The 21981-nt window shown below is 48.8% G+C and overlaps 1 protein-coding gene across 14 annotated transcripts in view; it reads right to left on the bottom strand.

Annotated features, from left to right (window-relative positions):
- DOCK6 (dedicator of cytokinesis 6) overlaps positions 1-19194 on the bottom strand; it is a 76516-nt gene extending 57322 nt beyond the window's left edge. For 11 of the 14 annotated variants that reach the window (XM_029052570.2, XM_029052573.2, XM_029052571.2 and 8 more), the window contains exon 1: positions 19045-19191. In XM_029052570.2, coding sequence (XP_028908403.1) covers positions 19045-19100 — 56 coding nt within the window. In that variant the 5' untranslated portion in view covers positions 19101-19191. Of the gene's footprint in view, positions 1-19044 lie in introns of all 14 variants that reach the window. The other 3 variants (XR_005659558.1, XM_029052583.2, XM_029052581.2) reach the window with 1 other exon arrangement.
- Positions 19195-21981: the final 2787 nt, after the last annotated feature.

Below are 21981 nucleotides of genomic sequence, written 5' to 3'. Positions count from 1 at the left end.
AAAGAAAGCTGGATTCGAAACCCGTCCCCCGGCTCTGAGGGATCGATTCCCCCACAACTTCGTGGCAACCAAAATTCCATTCAGCACTGGGAGAGTGGGACTACCAGGAGCTGGTCCCACGACTCGCATGCAGCTCCCGTGCTTCTTCGGGGCCCTGGACTCTCCTGGGCCCAGGAGGCCTGAGGGGTGAGGCAAAGAGGGTCACGGACCACCCGGCCCCAGCCCGCACCCATGCCAGGCTCTAGGGCAGGAAGCTAAATGAAGAGTCAGGGGCATCCCTGACTGCCCGTATTTGAACCTGGGAAGTCTGCTGCAGAACAATGCTGACATTCACTGAATCCAGGGCCCAGGTGGGTAGAGGAAATGGTAATAATAATAAAAATTGTAGTATTTGTTAAGCCCTTACTATATGCCAAGCATTGTACTAAGGGCTGGGGGAGATGCAAGCAAATCGGGTTGGACACAGTCCCTGTCCCACATGGGGTTCAGTCTTAACCCCCATTTTACAGATGAGGTAACTGAGGCACAGAGAAGTGAAGTGACTTGCCCAAGGTCACACAGCAGACAAGTCACCAAGCCAGGATTAGAGCCCAGGTCCTTCTGACTTCCAGGCCCATGCTCTAACCACTAGGCCATGCTGCTTTTCTAGGATAGGTAAAATGGGGAAGGGGGGCGTGGTAGTGGGGGACCCATGCTAATTTGACAGTCCGGTGGCCCCCACCTGTCTGCCGGGCTGGCCAGACCCCCTTGATGGAAAGACCAAAAGAGATGTGGGTTTCAGGTCTCGGAGAAAGGTCTCCAGTTCTGAGTACTGCCTGCCCTTAGACTAGTCCCTCCCCTCTCTGCGCCTCAGTTTCCCCACAGGGAGGGTAATCCCTGCCCCCTCATTGGGCTGTGGTGAGAAGGATGAATGAGATCATGTCTGCAAAGCCCCAGGAGCTGCTGGGCGCCGGACCAGACAGTGGGGAAGTCTATTACAGCCCACACGGCATTCAGGCAAAGGCAGTTTACTTAAAATCAGGGGTAAGCCTTCTCCCACCACCCTTCTGCTTCCTCATGAAAGGGGCCTCAGCTCCGCCTGTCTCCCTTCACCAAGGAGCTATGGGGCTCTCCTTCTCTGGCAGAGGAAAAGGAGAGGCTGAAAACATTCTCAATCCAAACAAGGGGTGATGAAATTAAAAAGCCGGCCGGGAATCAACAACAGCAGGATCCAGGCCTGTCCTGTCCTCCTCCCCCTTCACCCCAGTTCAGGCCACCTCCTTCCTGTCTGGCTCCTGGCTTCATTCAATTCAGGCCACAGGCAGGCCCCAGCAGTGCCTTAAAACTGAGCATGACCCCAACTTGGGGCAAGGTGGATGGAGAGGGGAAAGGGGATTGACTGAGACTTTGGGGCTGGTTGTGGAGCCTGGCAGGTGCCAGGTGGGAAGCGTCTGATGCTCAAACTTTTGTCAGGGTTGTCTGCCATGCATCACCCTGGTGCCTGCAGCTTCTGAGACAGAGGTCATGTGGGCAGGGGCCACCAGTTGGGCTATCTTCTACCCTCCCACCCCAGGGCAGCGGGCCCTGCGATGTCAATTGGCAGGGAGAGGATGCTGCAATTGAGAACGGGGCATTCAACCCCAATGGGAAAAGCTCAGGCAGCAGAGGACCAGCTTTGGATCATGCTTGAAGGGTGAGTCACAGGCACAGCACTGACACTCTGCCAGAGGTCTCAGCTCAAACACCCCCCCCCCCCCCCCCCGTAAGAAGGTGTTTTGGGATTGGGGGTAATGGCTGTCATTCAAATCCCCAGCCTGATGAGGCTTTGGGAAGGGAGAGAAAGAGGTTTCTCACTCCTCCTCACCCCTGGAAGTGAGACTCAATTCTTCTCATCTAAAATTCCGGGCCTCATTTCCCAGAAACTGAAACTGTGTACACACACACACACACACACACACACTCTCTCTCTCTCTCTCTCTTTCTCTTCCCCCCCACCCCCACGGGTCCCTGTTCAGAAAGCACATCATGTCAGCCTTGGATTCCATTCCCTCCACCCCCCACCCCAACCCCATCCCCCTGATGGCTCTCCCTCCCCCAGGGAAATAGACCCCACACCAGCTGCAGAGCATTAGTCTCCAGCTCACAGCAAATGAAAGGAGAAAGGAAAACAAGGGAGAGGTTCTTATCTGGCCCCCTAGTACAGCCAGGCGACACAAATCCCAGGAGTTTCCTGGCAGAATCAGCTGTTTCAGCTGCTCAGAGCAAGCTGGGAGCACAGAGGCCATTGGAGTCACAACTCTTGCTCCTACCTCGAGAGAGCACTGTGCTAGGCACCGCAAGTTCCCAAATCCCAAGGAGGATCTGCCACAACAGGAAGAGGGGGCTGGACACCAGCAGGCTGATCCCTTTGTCAGAGGGGAGGGGAAACTGCAGGCCCGAAAGGAAACTGTCATATGGAAAGGAAATTTTCTCCTTTTTGGTCTGGTCGCATGCTGTGAGATTGGTCGAAATCTGCAGACTATCTCAGCAGAGAAGTTTCCCAAAGCCCACGGTGAAATCTGGGACCAGTTGCTGCTGTTCACCCTGCATCCAAGTCCCTCCCTGTCCACCCCACACTGCCTTCGGCATGGGATGGGGTTCCCTTAGGGACAGAGCTCAGAACCCCAAATACAACATGTAGAGTTGGAAACGCCATTTCTCATAGGAGGGGCCAAAACTCTGGAGCTGCTCTGCTACTTCCCCCAGCAGAGGGTAAGGTTATGGATGTGCAGCAGCTGGAATCATACTTCCCTTAGGAGTTTCTTGTTCTATTATAACCCAGTGGCAAGTTAGGTTTATATCCCCGGGATCCCTTGGCAGAAACCCCCCAAAAGGACAGTCTACTTCCTGACATAAGCCAGGATGCTCCTCTTACCCAAGCTGGTGGAGGTTAATATAATCTTGAGGTCCCCAGTCTTCCACATTCTTGAGGGAGATTTTCCGCTACAACACTCTGAGATAACTTAGGTAAATCACCACTCCCATCCTGTAATTTTATATTACAGTTCCTCAAAGGCAAACAGGAATCAGCTGGGGTTCTACTATTTGGCCCTTGCTCTATGCTGAGAACTAGTAATAGTCTTTTCTTAGCACCCAATGGGTGCAGTGCATTGTACTAAGCACTTAGAAAAGCGCAACACAATTCACTCAATCGGCTCTCCCCCTCCTATCTCACCGATTTTTTTTTAATGGTATTTGTTCAGTGCTCACTGCGTGCCAGGCACTGTATTAAGTGCTGGGGTAGATACAAGTTAATCAGGGTGGACGCAATCCATGTCCCATGTGGAGTTCACGGTCTTAATTCCCATTTTACAGATGAGGTAATAGGCACAGAAAAGTGATGTGACTTGCCCGAGGTCACACAGCAGATAAGTGATGGAGCCAGAATTAGAAGCCAGGTCCTATGACTCCCAGGCCTAGGATCTTTCCACTAGGCCATGCTGCTTCTCCTGCAACCCAGCCTGTTCACTTTGCCAACCAACTCTCTGCAATTCTATCGCATCTGTCTCACCATTGACCCCTCACCTTCATTCTCCCTGGGCCTGGTGCTTCATTCCCCTTCATATCTGATAGACTGCCACTCTCCCCATATTCAGAGTCCTCCTAAATTCCTATCTCCTCCAGAAAGCCTTCCCTAAGCTCTCATCTCCTCACCCTTTGCTTCCTCCCTTCTGCACTGCCTATGAACTTGGGTCCATAAACCCAAAGAACTTTGATACTCACCCCACTCCCAGAGCGCTTATTTCCATTTCTTTATACTTCGCTCCTTCCCTTATATGTAATCAATTTTATTGCCTGTCTCTCGTGTAGTCCGTAAGCTCCTTGTGGGCAGGGACCATGTCTACCAACTCTGTTGTACTGCACTCTCAAGTGCTCTGCACACAGTAAGCAATCAATAAATGCCATTTATTGATCAATTGGAGGACAGGAGTTCTAAAATGCTCCCAACAAGAGTCCCTGGCTCTTTCTCAGACTCTCCCAGAATTCTCTCCTCCCTGCCCCAAAGGGGCACCTAACTCATGAATGAGCCCATATGAGACAGAGGAAAGGAACCTTCAGAAGACCGGCCAGAAGACCGATTACAAGCAGGGGCTGAGGGGAAAAGCCACCGCCAAACCTCCAAACAAGCTGAGAAACATTCCAGCATCCCCCCAAGCTGAGAAACATTCCAGCATCCCCCCACACCACCCACATTTCCATCAGCTGAATCACACACTGCGCTTGGACAATAACCACGATGGCTCCTCCCCTCACTCTGCCTCTTGGTGACACAGATGTTATTCCAGAGGGATTTCTGCACAGAATCTCACGCTCTGCAGAGGCTCCCAAAGCAGCAAAAACAACCTGAATCTTGGCCAGGGAGCTTAGCAAGGGAGAACTGGAAAGGGGACAGACTACATTTCCGACAGACCACCACTCTCCCCATAAATAAAATAAATGTTTTATTTATATTGATGTCTGTTTATTTGTATTGATGTCTGTCTCCCCCCCATCTAGACTGTGAGCTCATTGTGGGCAAGGACTGTCACTCTTTATTGCTGTACTGTACTTTCCCAAGCACTTAGTATAGTGTTCTGCAGTGCTTAATAAAATATGATTGAATGAATCTACTAAAATCATATCTCCTCCAGGAAGCCTTCCCTGACTAACCTCTTCTCCCCACCATATTCACCCTCCCTTGTGAGTCATCTATGCACCTGGGTCTGTATTCCCTAAGCACTTTGATACCCCCTGCACGGATGTCCATATTTTTGTACTCTGCCATTTCCCCATCTGTAATTTAATACCTCTCTCCCCCACTAAACTGCAAGCTCCCTGAGGGCGGGGATCATGTCCACCAACTCTATTGCATTGTTCTTTCCAGTGCTCTGCACACAGTAAGCACTCAATAAATCACACTGATTGATTGACCGGGGAAAGAGCAGAAGGGGAAAGCCTTTTCAGACTCCTCTCTGATTTCTCTAAAATCCTATCTCCTCCAGAAAGCCTTCGCTGACTAAGCTCTCATCTCCTCACCCTTTGCTTCAACCTGACCAGATTCCAGACTTAGGGCTGTTCCACAGCCTGGCAGGCTGACTTTCAATTTCTTCTCTCTGCCCTGCCCCCAGAGCTCAGGGAAGCAGCATGGACTAGCGGAAAGAGCCGGGCCTGGTAGTTAGAGGACCTGGGTTCTAAGTCCAACTCCGCCACTTGTCTTGGGCAAGGCACTTCACCACCCCACAGCACTTACGTACATATCCATAATTTATTTTTGTTAATTTCTGTCTCCCCCTCTAGACTGTTAGCTCATTATGGGCAGGGAACATATCTACCAACTTCTGTCATATTGTACACTTCCAAGCACTTAGTACAGTCCTCTGCACACAGTAGTGCTCAATAAATACCACTGACTGGTTGATTAGCAAGAAGCTCTTTGAAACGGTACTGCTGCCCCAGAACTGGGATTCAGCCCAGTTTCCTGACACCCACTTCTCTTCCACTCACTATTTTCATTTTTAAAAGGGGAGTCCCAAGGTCTGAACTAAATGCAGCTTCCAAAGTGTTAGCTTATCAATAAACCTGAACAGGACAGCGAGTCTCAGAACAGACAGGACTGAGATCATGTTTACCAAGACAACTGTACTCTTGCTCCCCTCCAGCAAGTGCTCAATACCATGGACTGATTGATTGACTGCTCCCAGCAGCCAAACTTGAGTTCAAATCTAGACCCACACTGGCCTAGGCTCAGATGTCTCCATGCTGCCTCCTGTGACACGACCCCTTCATCACCTTGGCAGATTCGGAAATGAATGGGGCGAGAACTTGATTTTCTTGGGCCCTTCCAATCACATCCTCCCTCCTGGTGGCAACTTCCTCAGCCCCTTGGGAGAGCAGGGAGGAGAAAAGGAAAAGAGAACATATGGCTGAGAGCCAATGTGCCAAAGTACGCAAAAGAGGCAGATCCCCAAATTATAAACCCGAGGATGAGATCTTTTTTTTAATGGTACTTGTTAAGTGCTTACTATGTGCCAGGCACTGTACTAAGTAGTGGGATAAATGTAAGATAATCAGGTTGGACACAGTTCATGTTCCACATGGGGCTCACAGCCTTAATTCCCATTTTACAGATGAGGTAAGTGAGGCACAGAAAAGTCAAGTGATTTGCTCAAGGTCACAGAGCAGATGAGTAGTGGAGTGGGGATTAGAACCCAGGTCCTTCTGACTCCAGGCCCATGCTCTATCCATTAGGCCACCCTGCTTCTCTTGCCCTCCTTGCCAGATTTTCAGAACAAAGTCTGCAGTTATGTAGTGCCAAGTTTAGGGTGAAAAAGGAAAAACTCAAAATAAAACCCAGTGCCTTTCTGCTTCACATCTTCCCAAATGCCTTCGTTGACTCTGTTGCTTCCTCCTACCTGCAATTTATTTGAGTGTCTGCCTCCCTGAAAAGAATGACACCAGGGCTCAGGTCTACCAACTCAGTGGTATTATACTCTCCCAAGTGTTCAAGGCAGTGCTCTGCACATAGTAAGCACTCAGTAAACACCACTGATGGATTGATGGGATCTCACCCTCATCCTGGATCTCCCAAGCACTTCCAACTTCACTGATGCTATAGAATAATCTGAGGAAACAGCCCCCAGAGAGAGCTGGAGATTAGCCTAGGGTCGCACAGCATTCATTGGTGGACCCTTGGTTTTGGCTCTCAGGCCACTGGTCAGCCAGATAGAAAACACTCCACCCAAGCCAGTTTTTTTACTCAATCTCCAGCACTGAAGTGGTTTCCAGTCTCCCCCAGTGCCTCATCATCCTGAGCCATAAAGCCCCATAAAGCCAGACTCACTGCTAATAACACATAGCAGCCATTCCTAAGATGACAGCCCCCGACTGGCTAGCTGGGAATCGCATCCATCCCAGGTGAGGCAGTCCACCATCTGGATCTCAGCAACAGGGCTGAGGAAGGACAGGAGGAAATCTGAGAGAAGAACAAGCTTCCCGTACCCCTTGGAGCCAAGAAAGGTCAACCGAGATCGCCACTGGGAGCTGGAGGGAGAGTGGCGTTCGAGGTCCAGCCTCCCCACTCCCCCTGACTCTCCTGAGTCCTTTGCCCGCCCCACTGGGGTCAAAAGGGGTCACAGACATACAGAATCCCATCTGTTTGGGCCCCACCGGCCAATTCCAGAACACCAAAGGCAAAGAAGAGGGAGGGAAATCTTTTAAGAGCCTGAAATGGAGACTCTGTCAGAAGGCATTAGCAGCAAAATGATGGGCTTTAATCACCAAGCTCCTGCTGATGGGGGCCTCCAGGACTAATGGAAGGAAAGAGGAAAGATCAAACAAGCTGTTTAGTGCAACACCTGCGCCCTCCCTCCATAGCGTGCCTGCCCCCACCCTGTGCTCCTACAGGACACTATTGGAAAATGGATTCGGGGAACCAGGGGAGTCAGGAAATCAGAGAAGATGGGGAACCAGGGGAGGTGGGGTGGGGGGAGCTAACATCCTGAGGATTGCTATCTAGGATGGACAGGGCCCAAGGGGGGCTCCGTCCTGCACAGCTTCTTTTGAGTGTTTCTCTGAGCTCTGAGCCTTTGGGGAGCTTTGCAGGCAGCAGCTGTGTAGCCTGAGGAGACAGATCTGCCTTTGGTATTTGCCACCAGCCTTTCAGATCCCCTGCCTTGGAGTATCAGACTGGAGCTAATGGCTGGATCTGCCATGTTCCAACCTTGGGTCTCAATCCTCAAGGGGATGGGAGTGGGGAGATGAGGGGGGAATCGAGGGTCTTTGAGGAGAGAAAGGAGGTGAGGAAGGGGTGGGGGAGTGGAAGGGGTGAACAAGAACATAAGTAAACACTGGTGGAACCGGCACTTCCTAAGACAACCAAATCCTGTCTGATAGGAAACACAGGAACCAGCTGCCTGATTTATGGGTGTCCTGGGCCAGCTGGATTTTCTCCAGGAAAGCTCCTCTGAGCCTCCACCCATTCATTTCCTTTTAGTTCAGAAAGACATTTTATCAGATCATCTATGCAACCACACTAAACCTAAACCATTATTATCCAATCTATGCCAGAAAATGGGGCCAGCAGGAGGGAGAGGAACAAGAGGGAAGACAGGGCAAGATGTTTCAGTTTTACCCAGATACCTCACCCATACCAAATGCTTCCCCCAAGTTTTCTTCCCTCTCCACCCTCCTTCCACCCCTCTCCTCTAGAAAGACAGATACACAGAGACAGAGAGACAGACAGAAACACATCCTGCAGCCAATTTAAGACTGATCTGTCTTTTACCTTGGAGGAGATAGCTACTAAGTGAACAGGGAGAAACCAAGCCTCCAGAATCATTAATAGCCTGAGGTCTGGAAGGGATCAATCCACAGCAGGGGAGGTGACCTAAATGAGTTTATAGGTCTCCCCCCACCGGTCCCCCCAGCGTCCCACCCCCTTTAAGGTTCAATAGTAGTAACAGTATTTATTAAGCATCTACTGGTTACAGTACAATGTATTAAATGCTTGGGAAAGTGTGAACACAAATGTTCAAATAGTTCAATAAGCCCACTCACTCATCACAGCCCTAGAGCTCAGGATGAGCTACAAAAAAGAGCCAAGCTGCCTTTTTTTCCCCCCTTGTAAGTGGGAAATCACAGGGTCTGTATCTTCACCCCTAAAAGGTCTTTGCCTTAAGAGTTCAGCACTCAGCTAAGATGAGGTCAAAGCCCAGCCACCAGCAGGCTTTTAGGTTGGTGAACTCGGAAGATAAAGCGATTTCTCTTCACTTCTGCAAGAGCAAATCTGTACAGGCAATCACTGCTCTTCTGTGTGTGTTTGTTTGAAATTAGGTTAATTGCCCCTTGGGCCCAGAGCCAACCCGGCTGTAGAAAAGAGTGGAGAGCTCTCTAACAACTCTGCCCACAAAGGGATGAGTAATCAAATTAACTCGGTCTCCTTCAGGCCTGCAGCTCAGCACAGTCACTTCACAGGGACTCTCTCACTCTCACCTACCAAACCAACCAATCAATAGTATTCACTGAGCAGCCCCTGTGTGCAGGGCACTGTGCTAAGGCCTTGGGAGAGACCAATAGATTTTGTACACATGATTCCTGCCCTGCAGTACTTACATTCTAGAGGGGGAGGCAGACACTAAAATAAATTACTGGTAGGAGGAAGGTAGAGATGCACATAAGTGCTCCGGGGTTCCAGTAACTTAAGTGCTTAGGTGGCTGTGAAGGGTGGTCAGGGGGATATAAGATGAGGAGATTGGACATCAATCAAGGAAGGCTTCCTCGAGGAGATGTGACTTCAGAAGTGCTTTGAAGTTGGGGAGATAAGTGACCCATTGGTTGTGAAGGGAAAGAGAGTTCCAGGCAAGAAGTTGACTGCAGGAGAGCCGTGAACAAGGCATGGTAAATGCAAGCTGAGGTGTGGAAGGAGAAGAGAGTGAATAAATAGGAGGGAGAAAGCTGATTGAGTGCCTCAAAGCCAATGATCAGGCGTTTCTGCTTGATGCAGAGAGGAATAGGGAAACCTCTGGAGGTGTTCGAGAGATGGGCACCTGTGCACAGAATGGCACTTTAGAAAAGTGATCCAGCAACAGAGAGACACTTGAGGCAGGGAGATCAGCAAGGAGGCTGATGGAATAGTTGAGCCAGGATATGACAATCTAACCCGGATCAACGTTGTGGCTATTCAGATAGAGAAGAAAGGGCAGATTCTGGAAACGTGACTGACAAGAGTTGAAGGAGAAGGTGGGGGTCGAGAATAATGCCATTAACTGCAGGCTTAAGAGGTGAAGGGGTAGGGGGTGTTGGTGGTGCTGGCAACGTAATGGGAAAGTTGGGTGGAGGACGGGATTTGGGAGGGAAGATGAGGAGTTCAGCTTCATCAGTTCCTTTTTGCCCTGAGTGTGAATAACTGCTCCCCTCAAACCCCGCCCTGATCCTAGCTGGCAATCTCCATGCAGTTCTGTGTGACTGCCTCATAAAAGCCAAAAATGACAACATGAATTCCGATTTTTTTTTCTCTTTAACATAAGGGGGAGAAAGGGGGTGAGGGGGCAATGAAGCGATGATGTGGGAGTGGGGAGTCAGTAGCACCTCACAACTTCTTAACATTCTCAAAGGGCAAATTCATTCACTGTCCTAGAACTAGCTAAGACATTCCTAGCTGAGCTGCCCAATCATCCCACTCCCTTAGCTGATCCTTGCTCAATCAATCGGATTGCCTATACTATGTGCAGAGCTCTGTACTAAGCACTTGGGAGTGTACAATATAACAGAGTTGGTAGACACATTCCCTGGCCACAACAAGCTTACAGTGTAGAGGACTGTAGGGTAGTTAAAACATGTGAATGCCAGTCTTGCAGTTAACATCCTACATTACAATTCTCCACCTTCCCAGTTCCTTCCCACTGCATGGGCAGAAAGTGGAGGGGAAGGGTGGAGGTTGGGGCAGTTAGGAACTGGGGGAGGGTATGCCCTCCCCGAGGCAGTCTCCAAGAATCCTGTGTAGCCAAATTGTCCTTTCTCTCACTGCAAACTCCTCTGGCAACATACTTGGTTGCCCCGAGACCTGGCAGGGAGGGTTTTATGTTTTATAAGGTATTTTTTAAAATTATTATTTTTATAGTATTGGTTAAGCACTATGTGTCAAGCACTGTTCTAAGCACTGGGGAGATACAAGTTAATCAAGTTGGACACAGTCCCTGTCCCAAATGGGACTCTCAGTCTACGTAAGAGGGAGAACAGGTATTTATTTAATCCCCACTTTATAACTGAGGAAACTGAGGCTCAGAGAAGCTAAGTGATTTGCCCAAGGTCACAGAGCAGACAACTGGCAGAACTGACTCCAACCCAGGTCCTCTGACTCTCAGGTCCATGCTCTTTCCACTAGGCCATGGTGCTTCTCACCCCTTATTTGTTTACCATGGGCTATGCACTAGAATCGATGCAAGATCATCAGACAGGGCTTCCTCTTCTCCAGCTCGCCTCACTTCACCTGCTACTCCTCACCTTGCCCTCTTCACAGTCTGAGGGAGGGAGAGCAGGTATCTTATTCCCATTTTTTTTTTTGCTGATGAGGTAACTGAGGCACCAAGAGATGAAGCAGGCCCAGTAGAGTATCCTGACTTCCAGATTCATGCTCTTTGTAAAGAACAGCTGGTATTTCTCAGTGGGCAATGGAGAGAAGGGATTGGAATCCAAACGTTTGTGCTGTGGAGAGTTAATCTTGCTTTGCACTAAGATGAGTGTCTCAAGACTTCAATCTGTTGAAATACAGCCCCAAAACCACAGTTTATTAATTCTATTCAACGTGTGAGCTACCTCAGGCATCTAATACCCAGGATCATGCAAATTCTCTGCCCATCCCCCAACCGATCTGAATACAGAGGCCTCTTCGGTTTCAGGGAACTCCTGCATCCAACACAAGCACCCTGGGAGCTGGGAGGGAGGTTTAAATCCTAGCTCTGGGCCACTCAGGGCCTCAGTTACCCCTCTGGAAAACAGGGAAGTGACTGATCCAGGCACATCAAAGGAGAGAAGGGAAGGATTAACTTGAATCTACCTCAGTGCTTAGAAATAAGTGCTTGGTACATCGTAAGTGTTTAACAAATGCCATTTGAAAAAACAAAAAAAGATGCTATGAAAAACGCTAAAACGAAAAGACAAAAAAACTCAGCTAACAGATTAATGCCCCAGACCAGGCTGTCTGATTTTCCTCAGTTTATCCCAGGGCTTCCAGCTGGGAATGGGACTTTTTTTTTTTCCAATTGATTCCAGTCCCAAACAGGTTTTGGAGTGCTGCCTGCAGCTGTTCAACAGCTGAGCCTTGGGGGCAGGGGAGTGGCAATGGGCTGGTGGAAAGATCCCCAAGTTCGAGGGAGCTGTATGGTTTTCAGAGTTGAAACGGAACAGGAGAGAGGAGGTTTGAATGTGTCATTCATTCAATAGTATTTATTGAGCGTTTACTATGTGCAGAGCACTGTACTAAGCGCTTGGAATGTACAAATCGGTAACAGATACAGTCCCTGCCCTTTGACAGGCTTACAGTCTAATCAGGGGAGACGGACAGACAAGAATAGCAATAAATAGAATCAAGGAGATGAACATCTCATTAAAACAATAGCAAATAAATACCCCATTACTGCATAAGGGCCGAAATGGCAGCCATCTTGGATGGCCATTTTATCTTGAGTGGTAGCCACTGCTGGTGAGGACATGCAGGAGAGAGAGGAGCACTTAAAAGCAATGGGATTAGAAGGCCCGATTCTAGGCAAATTCCTCATCTCTCTTTTTTAATGGTACTTATTAAGTGCTCACTATGTGGCTCTAGACTGTAATCTTGTTGTGGGCAGGGAACGTGTCTGTTTATTGTTATACTGTACTCTCCAAAGCACTTAGGACAGTGCTCTGCACACAGTAAGTGCTCAATAGATATGACTGGATGAATGAAGGTCAAGCATTGTTCCAGATACACATTTATCACGTTGGACACAGGTCTTGTTCCACATGGGGCTCCCAGTCTAAATTGGAGAGAGGAGGATTTAATCCTCATTTTACAGATGAGGAAACTGAGGTACTAAGTGAAGTGACTTGCCCAAGGTCATAAAGCAAGCAATTGGCAGAACCGGGATCAGAACCAAGTACCTCTAACTCTCAGGCCTTGGCACTTTCCACTAGGCCACACTGCTTCAATGCTCTCTTCTATCCCCTGGCCTGCTTAGACATTGAGAGCTTACTATATACAGGACACCAAACCCAGCCCTGGGAAAATTGACATGGACATTGATTCAACCAGGTCCCTGGCCCAAAGTCTACTCCCAATCTATAGTGGAGGAACAAATGCTCAAGATGAGTAAGAATGACAGAGTAAATTCAATATAAACAGGAGACAGAGAGGGAGTAAATCTGTTAGGAGGGAATGGACCTCAAGTTCCTCATCGCTCCAAGCAGGACCATCCTCAGTCTAAACAGTCACAACTGTTTTCCAAATATAGGGAAAAATCAACTTCCACCCTTCATCTGCCTCCTCTCCAGCCAAGAACAGGGCTCCAAAACAGAATGGCAGGCATGATGATGTTTCTTCTCCACCTGTTCCTCTGACGGCACCAAGTCCCTAAATGTTCAACAGAAAGGCCCCACAGAACACATTTATGGAGGCCATCATGGCTCAACTCCCCCACAGAGCTTTCATTACAACAGCTGCTTTCACTGAGCCTTAATCCTATCCTCCCCCACCCACCCGAGTCATTTTGGAATTACTGGAACTCTACCTTACCTTTGATAGCACCCGAAGAGATGAACTTTAAACTTACCCCACCCCTCAGTACTATCGGCACAAAAAGTAACTAGCAAGTTCCTCTGCCCTCTCCCGGAGAGGGTTACAGTTCCAAAACACGACAATTTGGTTAAATAAGTGCTCTTAGCCAGGCTATGGAATCTAACTGGAAACAACTGAGCGCAGTCATACAAGAGAGTTTGCTGAACCTTCAAGTTGGGACAGTTCCTACCCTCTGTTCACTTCAACTTGGGCCTCGAGTCCTTTGCTCTCCCGCATAACTCATCTCTCTCAGGGTGGTTCAGAAAGGGAGCTCGTGTCACTTTCTTCAACCTAAAAAGTCTCCCAGGTAAATTGACCAAGCATAACGTCAAGTTTACTCCATCCTAGGCACTGGTCATGGGGCCACTGGGGGTCCCGCCCCAGAGAGGATGTGAGGACATGAAGCGGCATGACCTAGTGGATAGAGCCCATGCCCGGGAGTCAGAAGGACCCGGGTCAGCTCCATTACTTTGCTGCGTGACCTTAGGCAAGTCGCTTCACTTCTCAGGCCCTCAATTCCCTCATCTGTAAAATAGGGATTAAGACCGTGAGCCCCGTGTGCAACAGGGACTGTGTCCAACCCGATTATCTTCTATCTACCCCAGCGCTTAGTACAGTGCCTGGCACATAACAAATGCTTAACAAATATCATTAAAAAATTGGTTGAAAAGAAACTGAGGGTTCAATCAATGGTATCTGAGTGCTTACTGTATGCAGAGCACTGTATTAAGCATTTAGGAGAGTACAATATGACAGAGTTGGTAAACATGTTCCCTGCCCATAATGAGCTTACAGTCTAGAGGGGTTTTTCAGGAGCAGCAGCATGGTCTAGTGGAAAGTTCACAAGCCTGGGAGTCAGAGGACCTGGGTTCTAATTTCTGCTTTACCAATGTGTCACTTAAGGCAGACCACTTAACTTCTCTGTGCCTCAGTTTCCTCAACTGCAAAATGGGGATCCAATCCCTGTTCTCCCTCCCACTTATACTATGAGCCCCATGTGGGGCCTGAATATCCTGTACCTACTCCAAAGCTTAGTACAGTGCTTGGCACATAGTAAGTGCTTAACAGATATGGCAATTATTAATTATTATGGAACACAAATTTAACATGCCAGTTTAGGGGGAAAAGTGAGGGAGACTAGCGGTACAGTCAATCAATAGCATTTATTGAGCACTTACTCTGTGCAGAGCATAGTATATGGACTTGAAAGAGTACAATAGAGTTAGTTGACAATTCCTTACAATCTATCATGGGAGACAGGTTCAGGTAGGGAGAAACAACAGAGTTTCAAGATGTGTAGAGAATAGAAGGTACCTAAGTGCTTAGGGGATAAGGACTCAAATGCACAGGTGATAAGGAAGTGTTGAAGAGGCAGTTGGGGGCAGAAACAGGGTGGAGAGATGAGAGATTAATCAGAGAAGGTCTCTTGGAGGAGATGTGATTTGTCTGCTGTTACCTTAGGCAAGTCACTTGACCTAATTGGGTCTCAGTTACCACATCCGTAAAATGGGGGCTAAGACTGTGAGCCCCACTTGGGAAATGCATCCAACACGATTAACTTGTACTTACCCCAGCCCTTAGTACAGTGACTGGCACATAGTAAGTGCTAAACGAAACCTTTTTTTTTTTTATAAAGAAGAAGAAGGGCTTTAAGGATGGGGAGAGCAATGGGCTGCAGAGGACACAATGGGGAGGGAGTCCAGGCAGGAGGGAGGGTGTGATGAGAATGAGGTACAGTGAGTAGGCTTTCTCATAATGTTGGGCAACAGGTTCTTAGTGATGATGCTTTATACTTCTCTTAAGAAAAGCCGGGACATTACTATTTAAAGAACAGTATTTTGAACATTATTGTTGAATGCTCTTCCTTTAAAGTACAGTGCTTTTTTGTGATATGGTGCTCAAGATTACCTGTGAGTCACTGATATAGAGATGACCTTCTCAGCACAGCTGGGAGGTAGATGCTTTGAAAAACCAGATGTTTGGGCTCAAAAAACCCACTGTGCAAAATATTACAAGTAGTATTCGTAGGACAGAAATAACTATATATGTGTTTGATCTTCATAAAGAGATAGTAATGGTTTTTATTGAGCACTCAGTGGATGCAGTGTTAAGTGTTTGGGACCTGCATAACGAAGTGACATAATCCCTGCTCACAAGAAGCTTACACTGCAATGGGGGAGACAGACATAAAACTATTTACAATTATAGTAAACAAAATAAATGAATGTGGAAATAGACAAAATGGTTGAGGACGGGAGCAAATAAGTACAAAAGTGCTAGAAATGGCTGATGGCTACATACACCAGAGAAAGGAATTCATTAAGGAGGTGGGATTATGGGGACAGTTGGGTTCTGTTGTAATTTGGGGAGGGTGGATTTCAACATGAGCAAGGGGATGAAGGTGGGAGAGTCAAGACTGAGTTACAGTTAGAAAGTGAGTCTGAGAAGAACCAAGAGAGCATAGTGGGGTGGGGGTGTAAATTGGGTGAGTTGGTGGAGAGTCTTGAGATTGGTTGTGAGGAGCCAGGAGGGTTTTCAGGACTGACGAGATGCAAGTCAAGTAATGCTTCAAGACAATCCATCAACAGTTTATGTGCTTACTGTGGTATGCGGTTGGGGGGTGGGGGTCGCGAGCCTGGAGGCAGGGACATGAGCAAGAAGTCTGCTATAATAGTCTAGCCATAATGTAACCAGAGCTTGTAATCAATGATATTTATTGAGTGCTTACTAAGTGCAGAGAATTGTACTAAGCACTTGGGAGAGTACAATTCAACAGAATTAGCTGACACGTTCCCTGCCCATGATGAGCTTACAGTCTAGTGGGGGAGACAGACATCAATATAAGTAAATGATATATAGAATTTAAAGATAGGTACGTAAGTGCTGCGGGGTTGGGGAGAATATCAAGTGTCCAAAGGTCACAGAACAAAGTGCATATATGATGTAGAAGGGAGAGCGAGCCAAGGAAAAGAGGGCTTAATCAGGGAAGGCCTTTCAGAGGAGATGTGACCTTAATAATGTTTTGAAGGTGGAGAGAGTGGTGTTCTGGTGTATGTGGAGGGGGAGGGAGTTCCAGGCCAGGGGGAGGATGTGGGAAAGGGGTCTGCGGTGAAATAGATGAGATTGGGGCACACTGAGTAAGCTGGAGCTACAGGAGCGGATTGTGGGGGCTGGGCTGTAGTAGATCAGTGAAGGGAGGTAGGATGGGGCAAGCTGTCTGAGTGCTTTAAAGCCGAGGGTAAGGGGTTTCTGTTTGATGCGGAGGTGGATGGGCAGCCATAGGAGGTTGTTGAGGAGGTAGATGTTTTGATAGGGAGAATGGGGCAGATCTGAAAGTTGTCATGAAGGAAGAACTGGCAGGATTCGGCATTAGACGATGTGAGAATTGAAGATCACTGAGGAGTCGAGGCTGACTCTGAGGCTCATGTTTGAGGAACGATCAATTAATGGTAGTTATTGAGCACCTTCTGTGTGCAGAGCACTTGGAAGAATACCATACAGCTAACGAGTTTACAATCTAACAGGGCAGTAATTGATGGCCAGATGTATGAGTGGGGTTGAAAAAACCCAATAGGCACCCAACAGAACCTTCCACAGAGTGCACACAAAGAACATCTTTCATCGATGCACTCGCTATTTGCAATGGCAGGCTCCATCATGCCTCAGTCTAGGATGGGAAAAGAGCCATGCCTTTTCCCACTGACACAGGCCAGTCATCAAGATAAGAGCATCCTAAAACCGGAAGGCTGCCACAGGGATTCCCACCTGGTCTTTGTTCTTCCAAGTTGGTATATTTTCTTGTCAGGCGCAAGGGAAAAGGAGAGAGAAAGGGTCCCTGTATTGAATGGACGGCAGGAAAACTCAGTCCCTTCCTCCTTCCTCAGTCCCCAACCACTGGATTTCCATTCACATGAAAGCACTACTGTTTCCATAACTGGAGCAAACCACCCCACAATCACAGTCCCGGAACCTTGAAAGATCAACGAACCCGTTCCCCCTGCCCCCCATCTTTCAGCACACACTTACCTCATCCATACAGATAGGAATACCATTTTTATGGACCTAGAAGAGGAGGTTTCATTATGTGCCTCGGTAAGCCACTCCTGAGTTTAACAACAGTCACGGTCAGGGAATCTTCCTATAATCGAAATCTCATTTCACTGCAATTACATCCCAGTTCCTCCTCTGGTCCTGTCCTTGGTGGAGACTGAGTTGGTCACCATTCCAACTGGAAGGATCTTTCATAGCATTTTAGGGCTACTCTTAACGTGCCCCTCAGCTTTCTCTTCTTCAAATGGAATAATCCCAGTTCCTTTAGCTTTTCCTCTTAGATCTCATTTGCAACCCTTTAATCATGGTTGTGGCTCCCTCTGAACTCCCTCCAAGTTCCCTATATTTCTCTTTAATTACGGACACACTTCGCTGGACTCAGTACTCTAGAAGGGCTGACTAAAAGGTTGACTTCAGGCTCATGACCGGCCTGCTGCCCCCTAGGACCACCGGATCTTTTTCTGCCTAAAGAACCCGAAGTTCTGACAGCCAAATGACATTCTTCAATGATGTACCTTCCAGGATACTGTTTGAGGAGACAGCAAGGCTGTCTGAAGACAGAAGGCCAACCCGATAATCTTAAGGTGCCCTCTCTGGTTCTAGGATTCCAGGACCTCACTGAAACCCCAACAGGAGCCAAGTGGTAGGGTCGGAACTCAGAACCCAGACCAAACTGATTCTACTTTGTTCTCTTAATTTGAAGTTTCCTCTTGGGTCTAGTGACTGAGACAGAAAGAGGAATCTGACCATACAGACTACTATGCAGGCAGAGGGAAGAGCCCACTGGGGAGAGGAAGCCCAGGGTCACCCTTAAATTATTCACATACACCTGCTCTCCCCACTTTCTACCATTTCTGATATCACAGGGCTGCTTTGAAATCTGGAAAGCATCTCTCTCTCCCTCCCCAACCTTCTCAACCCTTTATGTGCAGGAATTGGAGCAGCTTTTTCACCAAAGCGGACAACAACAACAAGGTATTAATCTTCCAAAATTCCAATGTGCCCCAAGTAGGGGCTAAACAGCCACGGAGAGGGTGGGGAGGTCAATGAAAAGCGGCGGCTCCAAACAGTTTACCGCCTGGCCCCATATTCTAAACCATATCTCTGGACTTCTCATTCTCCAGAGCGCTCAAAGGGGAACAAAAAGCAGGAAATGCTGAGAGGCAGGACAATGCCAAAGAGCTCCCGTTCCAGCAGGAACAGCACAAGTCCGCAATTTCCTTCTGTTCCTATTAAACAATCCGATCTCGGGGGGACTGCCGAGAGGGGCGGGCGGGGGGGAGGGTGTCTTGCTTTTCTGGAGCTCGAAACGAACCGGGGGTGGGAGGGGAGAGAAGGGGAAAGGAAAAAGGGGGAGGGAAAAGGGGAGAGGAAAAGGGGGGAGGAAAAGGGGGGAGGGAGTATGTCGATTTGACTTTTTAGCCCACGCTGCAGAAGCTGCGAATCCTCCCTAGTTGCAGCTGGCCGTTACTAAAAGCTTTTCAACGCCCGCCCGACACGAAAGGGTGACTATGGGGGGTGGGGGGGGTTAGGGAGAAGGGGAAGATGGGTGTGTTGGGGGGGGGGGTGGAGAAGAATCGCAATAGGCAACCCCACCCTCCCCAAAGCGACTGGGCGGATCCAATTAAAGGTGGGGTGGAGGAGGGAGCAGGGAGCAGGCATCGGCCCCGTCGGGAGAGGCTTTTTACCTGTTAATCTTGTGGGCGAAGGCCCGGCGCTCAGAGGCCGAAGCAGCAGCAGCCATGGGGGGGCAGAGAGAGAGAGAGGGAGGGAGGGAGCCGGGCCGGTCCCGTCCCGTCCAGCCAGCAGCTCGGCGCTCTCTGGCAGCGGCAACGGCAAACGGCTCGTCCCGCACCCGCCGGCCGAGGGGGCGGGGCCCTGACCCTTCCGGGTCCCACTGGCTCGCTCTCCGTCGCCACCTGCTGACCAGAGGAGCCTCTGCAGCGCCGCCGCCACGGTCCCTTAGGGTGGGTCCGTCCCCTCCCGAGTCGTCGCCGCCGCCCGGAGCCAGTTAAGGATGCGGAAGATGAAACCCGCTTTTCATAAAAACAGGGAGAAAAGGGGCTGGGACAGGTGCGGGTGACTAGGATGAGGCAAGGGGGAATGGGGAAAGCTTCTCCTTTGGCCCCCCTCCATCCGGACGGCCCCGCCGCGGCTTGATGCCCACCCTCCCTTATGGTATTTGTTAAGGACTTAGTGCTTGGCACATAGGAAGCGCTTAACGAATACCATTATCGTTCTATGCGACGGGCACCGTACTAAGCACTAGGGTTGATAGAGGATGATCAGGCTGGGCCCGGTACCTTGTACCGCATAATAATAACAGTATTTGCTCAGCGCTTACCACATGCCAGGCACCGTACTGAGCGCCGGAGTGGATACAAGCCCATCGGGTCGCACGTGGGACTCACGATCTTAACCCTCATTTTACAGACGAGAGAACTGAGGCACAGTGAAGTGAAGTGAGCCGCCCAAGGTCTCCCGGCAGACGGGCCGCAGGGCTGTGATTAGAACCCGGATCCCCCGACTCCCCACCCGGGGCTCCCTTCCGCCAGCCCTGGCTTTTGTAAAACGGGGACAAACGTTTTTCAGATTACGTAGGTAGAAATCGAAAGAGAGGTTCAAACGGTGAGGGCCAAAGGGCCGGGGTGGCACAAAAGCACCCGAAGAAGAAAACTTGATTACGGAAGGCCTCTTAGAGGAAATGGGATTGTAGAAGGGCTTCGGAGATGGGAAAAGCTGAGGTCTGTCAGCTGTGAAGGGGGAGGAGGTTCCAGACGGGAAGAAGGGTGTGAGCCGTGGGTTGGAGGCGGAAGCGTTGAGAACAAGGCACAGTGAGATGGAAAACTTGGGAGGGATGAAGACCGCCAGGTGGGCTGTACTAGGTGGAGAGTTGACAAGTAAGATGGAGAGAGCTGATGGCGTGTTTTATGCCCAAATGTAAGGGTAGAAAGAGGGGGAGAGATCAAGGTATATAAACAGTGGTATATACAGGCAGCTCCTTGCAGGCTGGGGCCAGATGACACAGGAAAGCGGGGCTCTGGCCCACATAATTGTTTTCATGCTCCACTTGGCAAGGCAACCTGGACTAGGTTTCAATGGGAGAATAGCAAAGAGAGAGGCAGCATGCTTCCCTTGAGCCACCACGCCTCAGTCTCACACCACTCCAACGCCCCATTAGGATGAGTCAGTCGGCTATGCACCTGGATGCAGCCTTCAAAAGCCAGTCAGAGGAGTCATGCTCCATTCCTGCCCCACAGGTAGATTAACTCTAAGTGATTGCAGCCCTATTAGTACGAGCCAGGCACCCGAGAGCCATTCTAGCAACTCCAAGTGAAATATTAAACTTGACAGCCGCTGTCGAACAGGTTTATCTCAACAATAAAACCTTGAGAGTCTGAATATCCGGTTTTCTTTCCGCTCTCAGGCCTCGATTGGCTACTTCAGTTGCCCATCTGATCGCAGGTCGCAGCATTTCTCTCTCACCTCACAAACAAATGGTGTGATGGGTCTGATATGAGGCTTAACTCTGACTGGATTATTTGAGATCCAGATGATAGCATCCTTCTGTATCGTTCACCCATAACCTCCGTTTGCCATTCCTCCCCAGCTCTGCTCTCCACTCTAATCATAACCCCTTGCGTCTATGTAGCTTTTTAATTTTTCCAAAGCCCTTTCATCGTCATCGATGGTCTTTATTGAGCAGTTACTGTGTGTGGAACACTGTACTAAGCACTTGGGAGAGCACAATACATGTTCCCTTTCATGTCAATTAATTCAATTTATCCTCAAATCTCTCCCTCAATTTATCCTCAATTTATCCTCTCCCAGGAGGGAGAGGCAGTTATTATTTTTCCCACTTTACAGATGAGGAAACTGAGGTCCAGGAAGCAAATGGCAAAGGTGGGACTTAAGAACCCAGATCTCCTGACTCCCCGATCCACGCTCTTTCCAAAAACCCATACTCCCTCCCTCAACAATATCAATCAATCAATCAAGTGCTTTGACTTTCTTGGAGAAAAGGCCAATCAATTTAAACTATGATCAAAGAAGAGGTCAAAATGACAAAGATTTCAAAATGCTAAATTAGCAGAATTAATTGAAGCATGGCCTAGAGGATAAAGCACCGGCCTGGGAGTTAGAAGGACCTAGGTTCTAACCCCAGCTCTGCCACTTGTCTGCTGTGTGACCTTGAGCAAATCACTTAATTTCTCTGGGCCTCAGTTTCCTCACAGGAAAATGGGGATTAAAGACCTTTTCTCCCTCCCTCTTAGACTGTGAGCCCCATATGGGTCAGGGACTGTCTCCAATCTGTTGATTTCTACCTAAGTGCTCAGTATAGGGCTTGGCTCACAGTAAGCACATTATTATTTTTGGTGAGGATATCATTTGCCAGGAGAGCTGGCTAACTGTGACCAAAAGTACAGTTACCAAGCCCTCTGGCATTAGTTTTTCAATGAGGCTGCAGAGGTCTACACCTTTAAAATTCAGGTAGTATCTTTATTATTATTGTCATTAATATTAATAACATCACCATTATTATTATTAATTATAATAAATGATTGTGGTATTAGTTAAGTGCTTACTATATGCCAAACACTGTACTAAGCTCTGGGGTAGATACA

The sequence above is a fragment of the Ornithorhynchus anatinus genome, chromosome X2 (assembly GCF_004115215.2).
Source record: "Ornithorhynchus anatinus isolate Pmale09 chromosome X2, mOrnAna1.pri.v4, whole genome shotgun sequence".
NCBI lineage: Eukaryota > Metazoa > Chordata > Mammalia > Monotremata > Ornithorhynchidae > Ornithorhynchus > Ornithorhynchus anatinus.
Note: the sequence above shows the minus strand (reverse complement) of the source record. Positions and strands in the feature narration are given on the sequence as shown.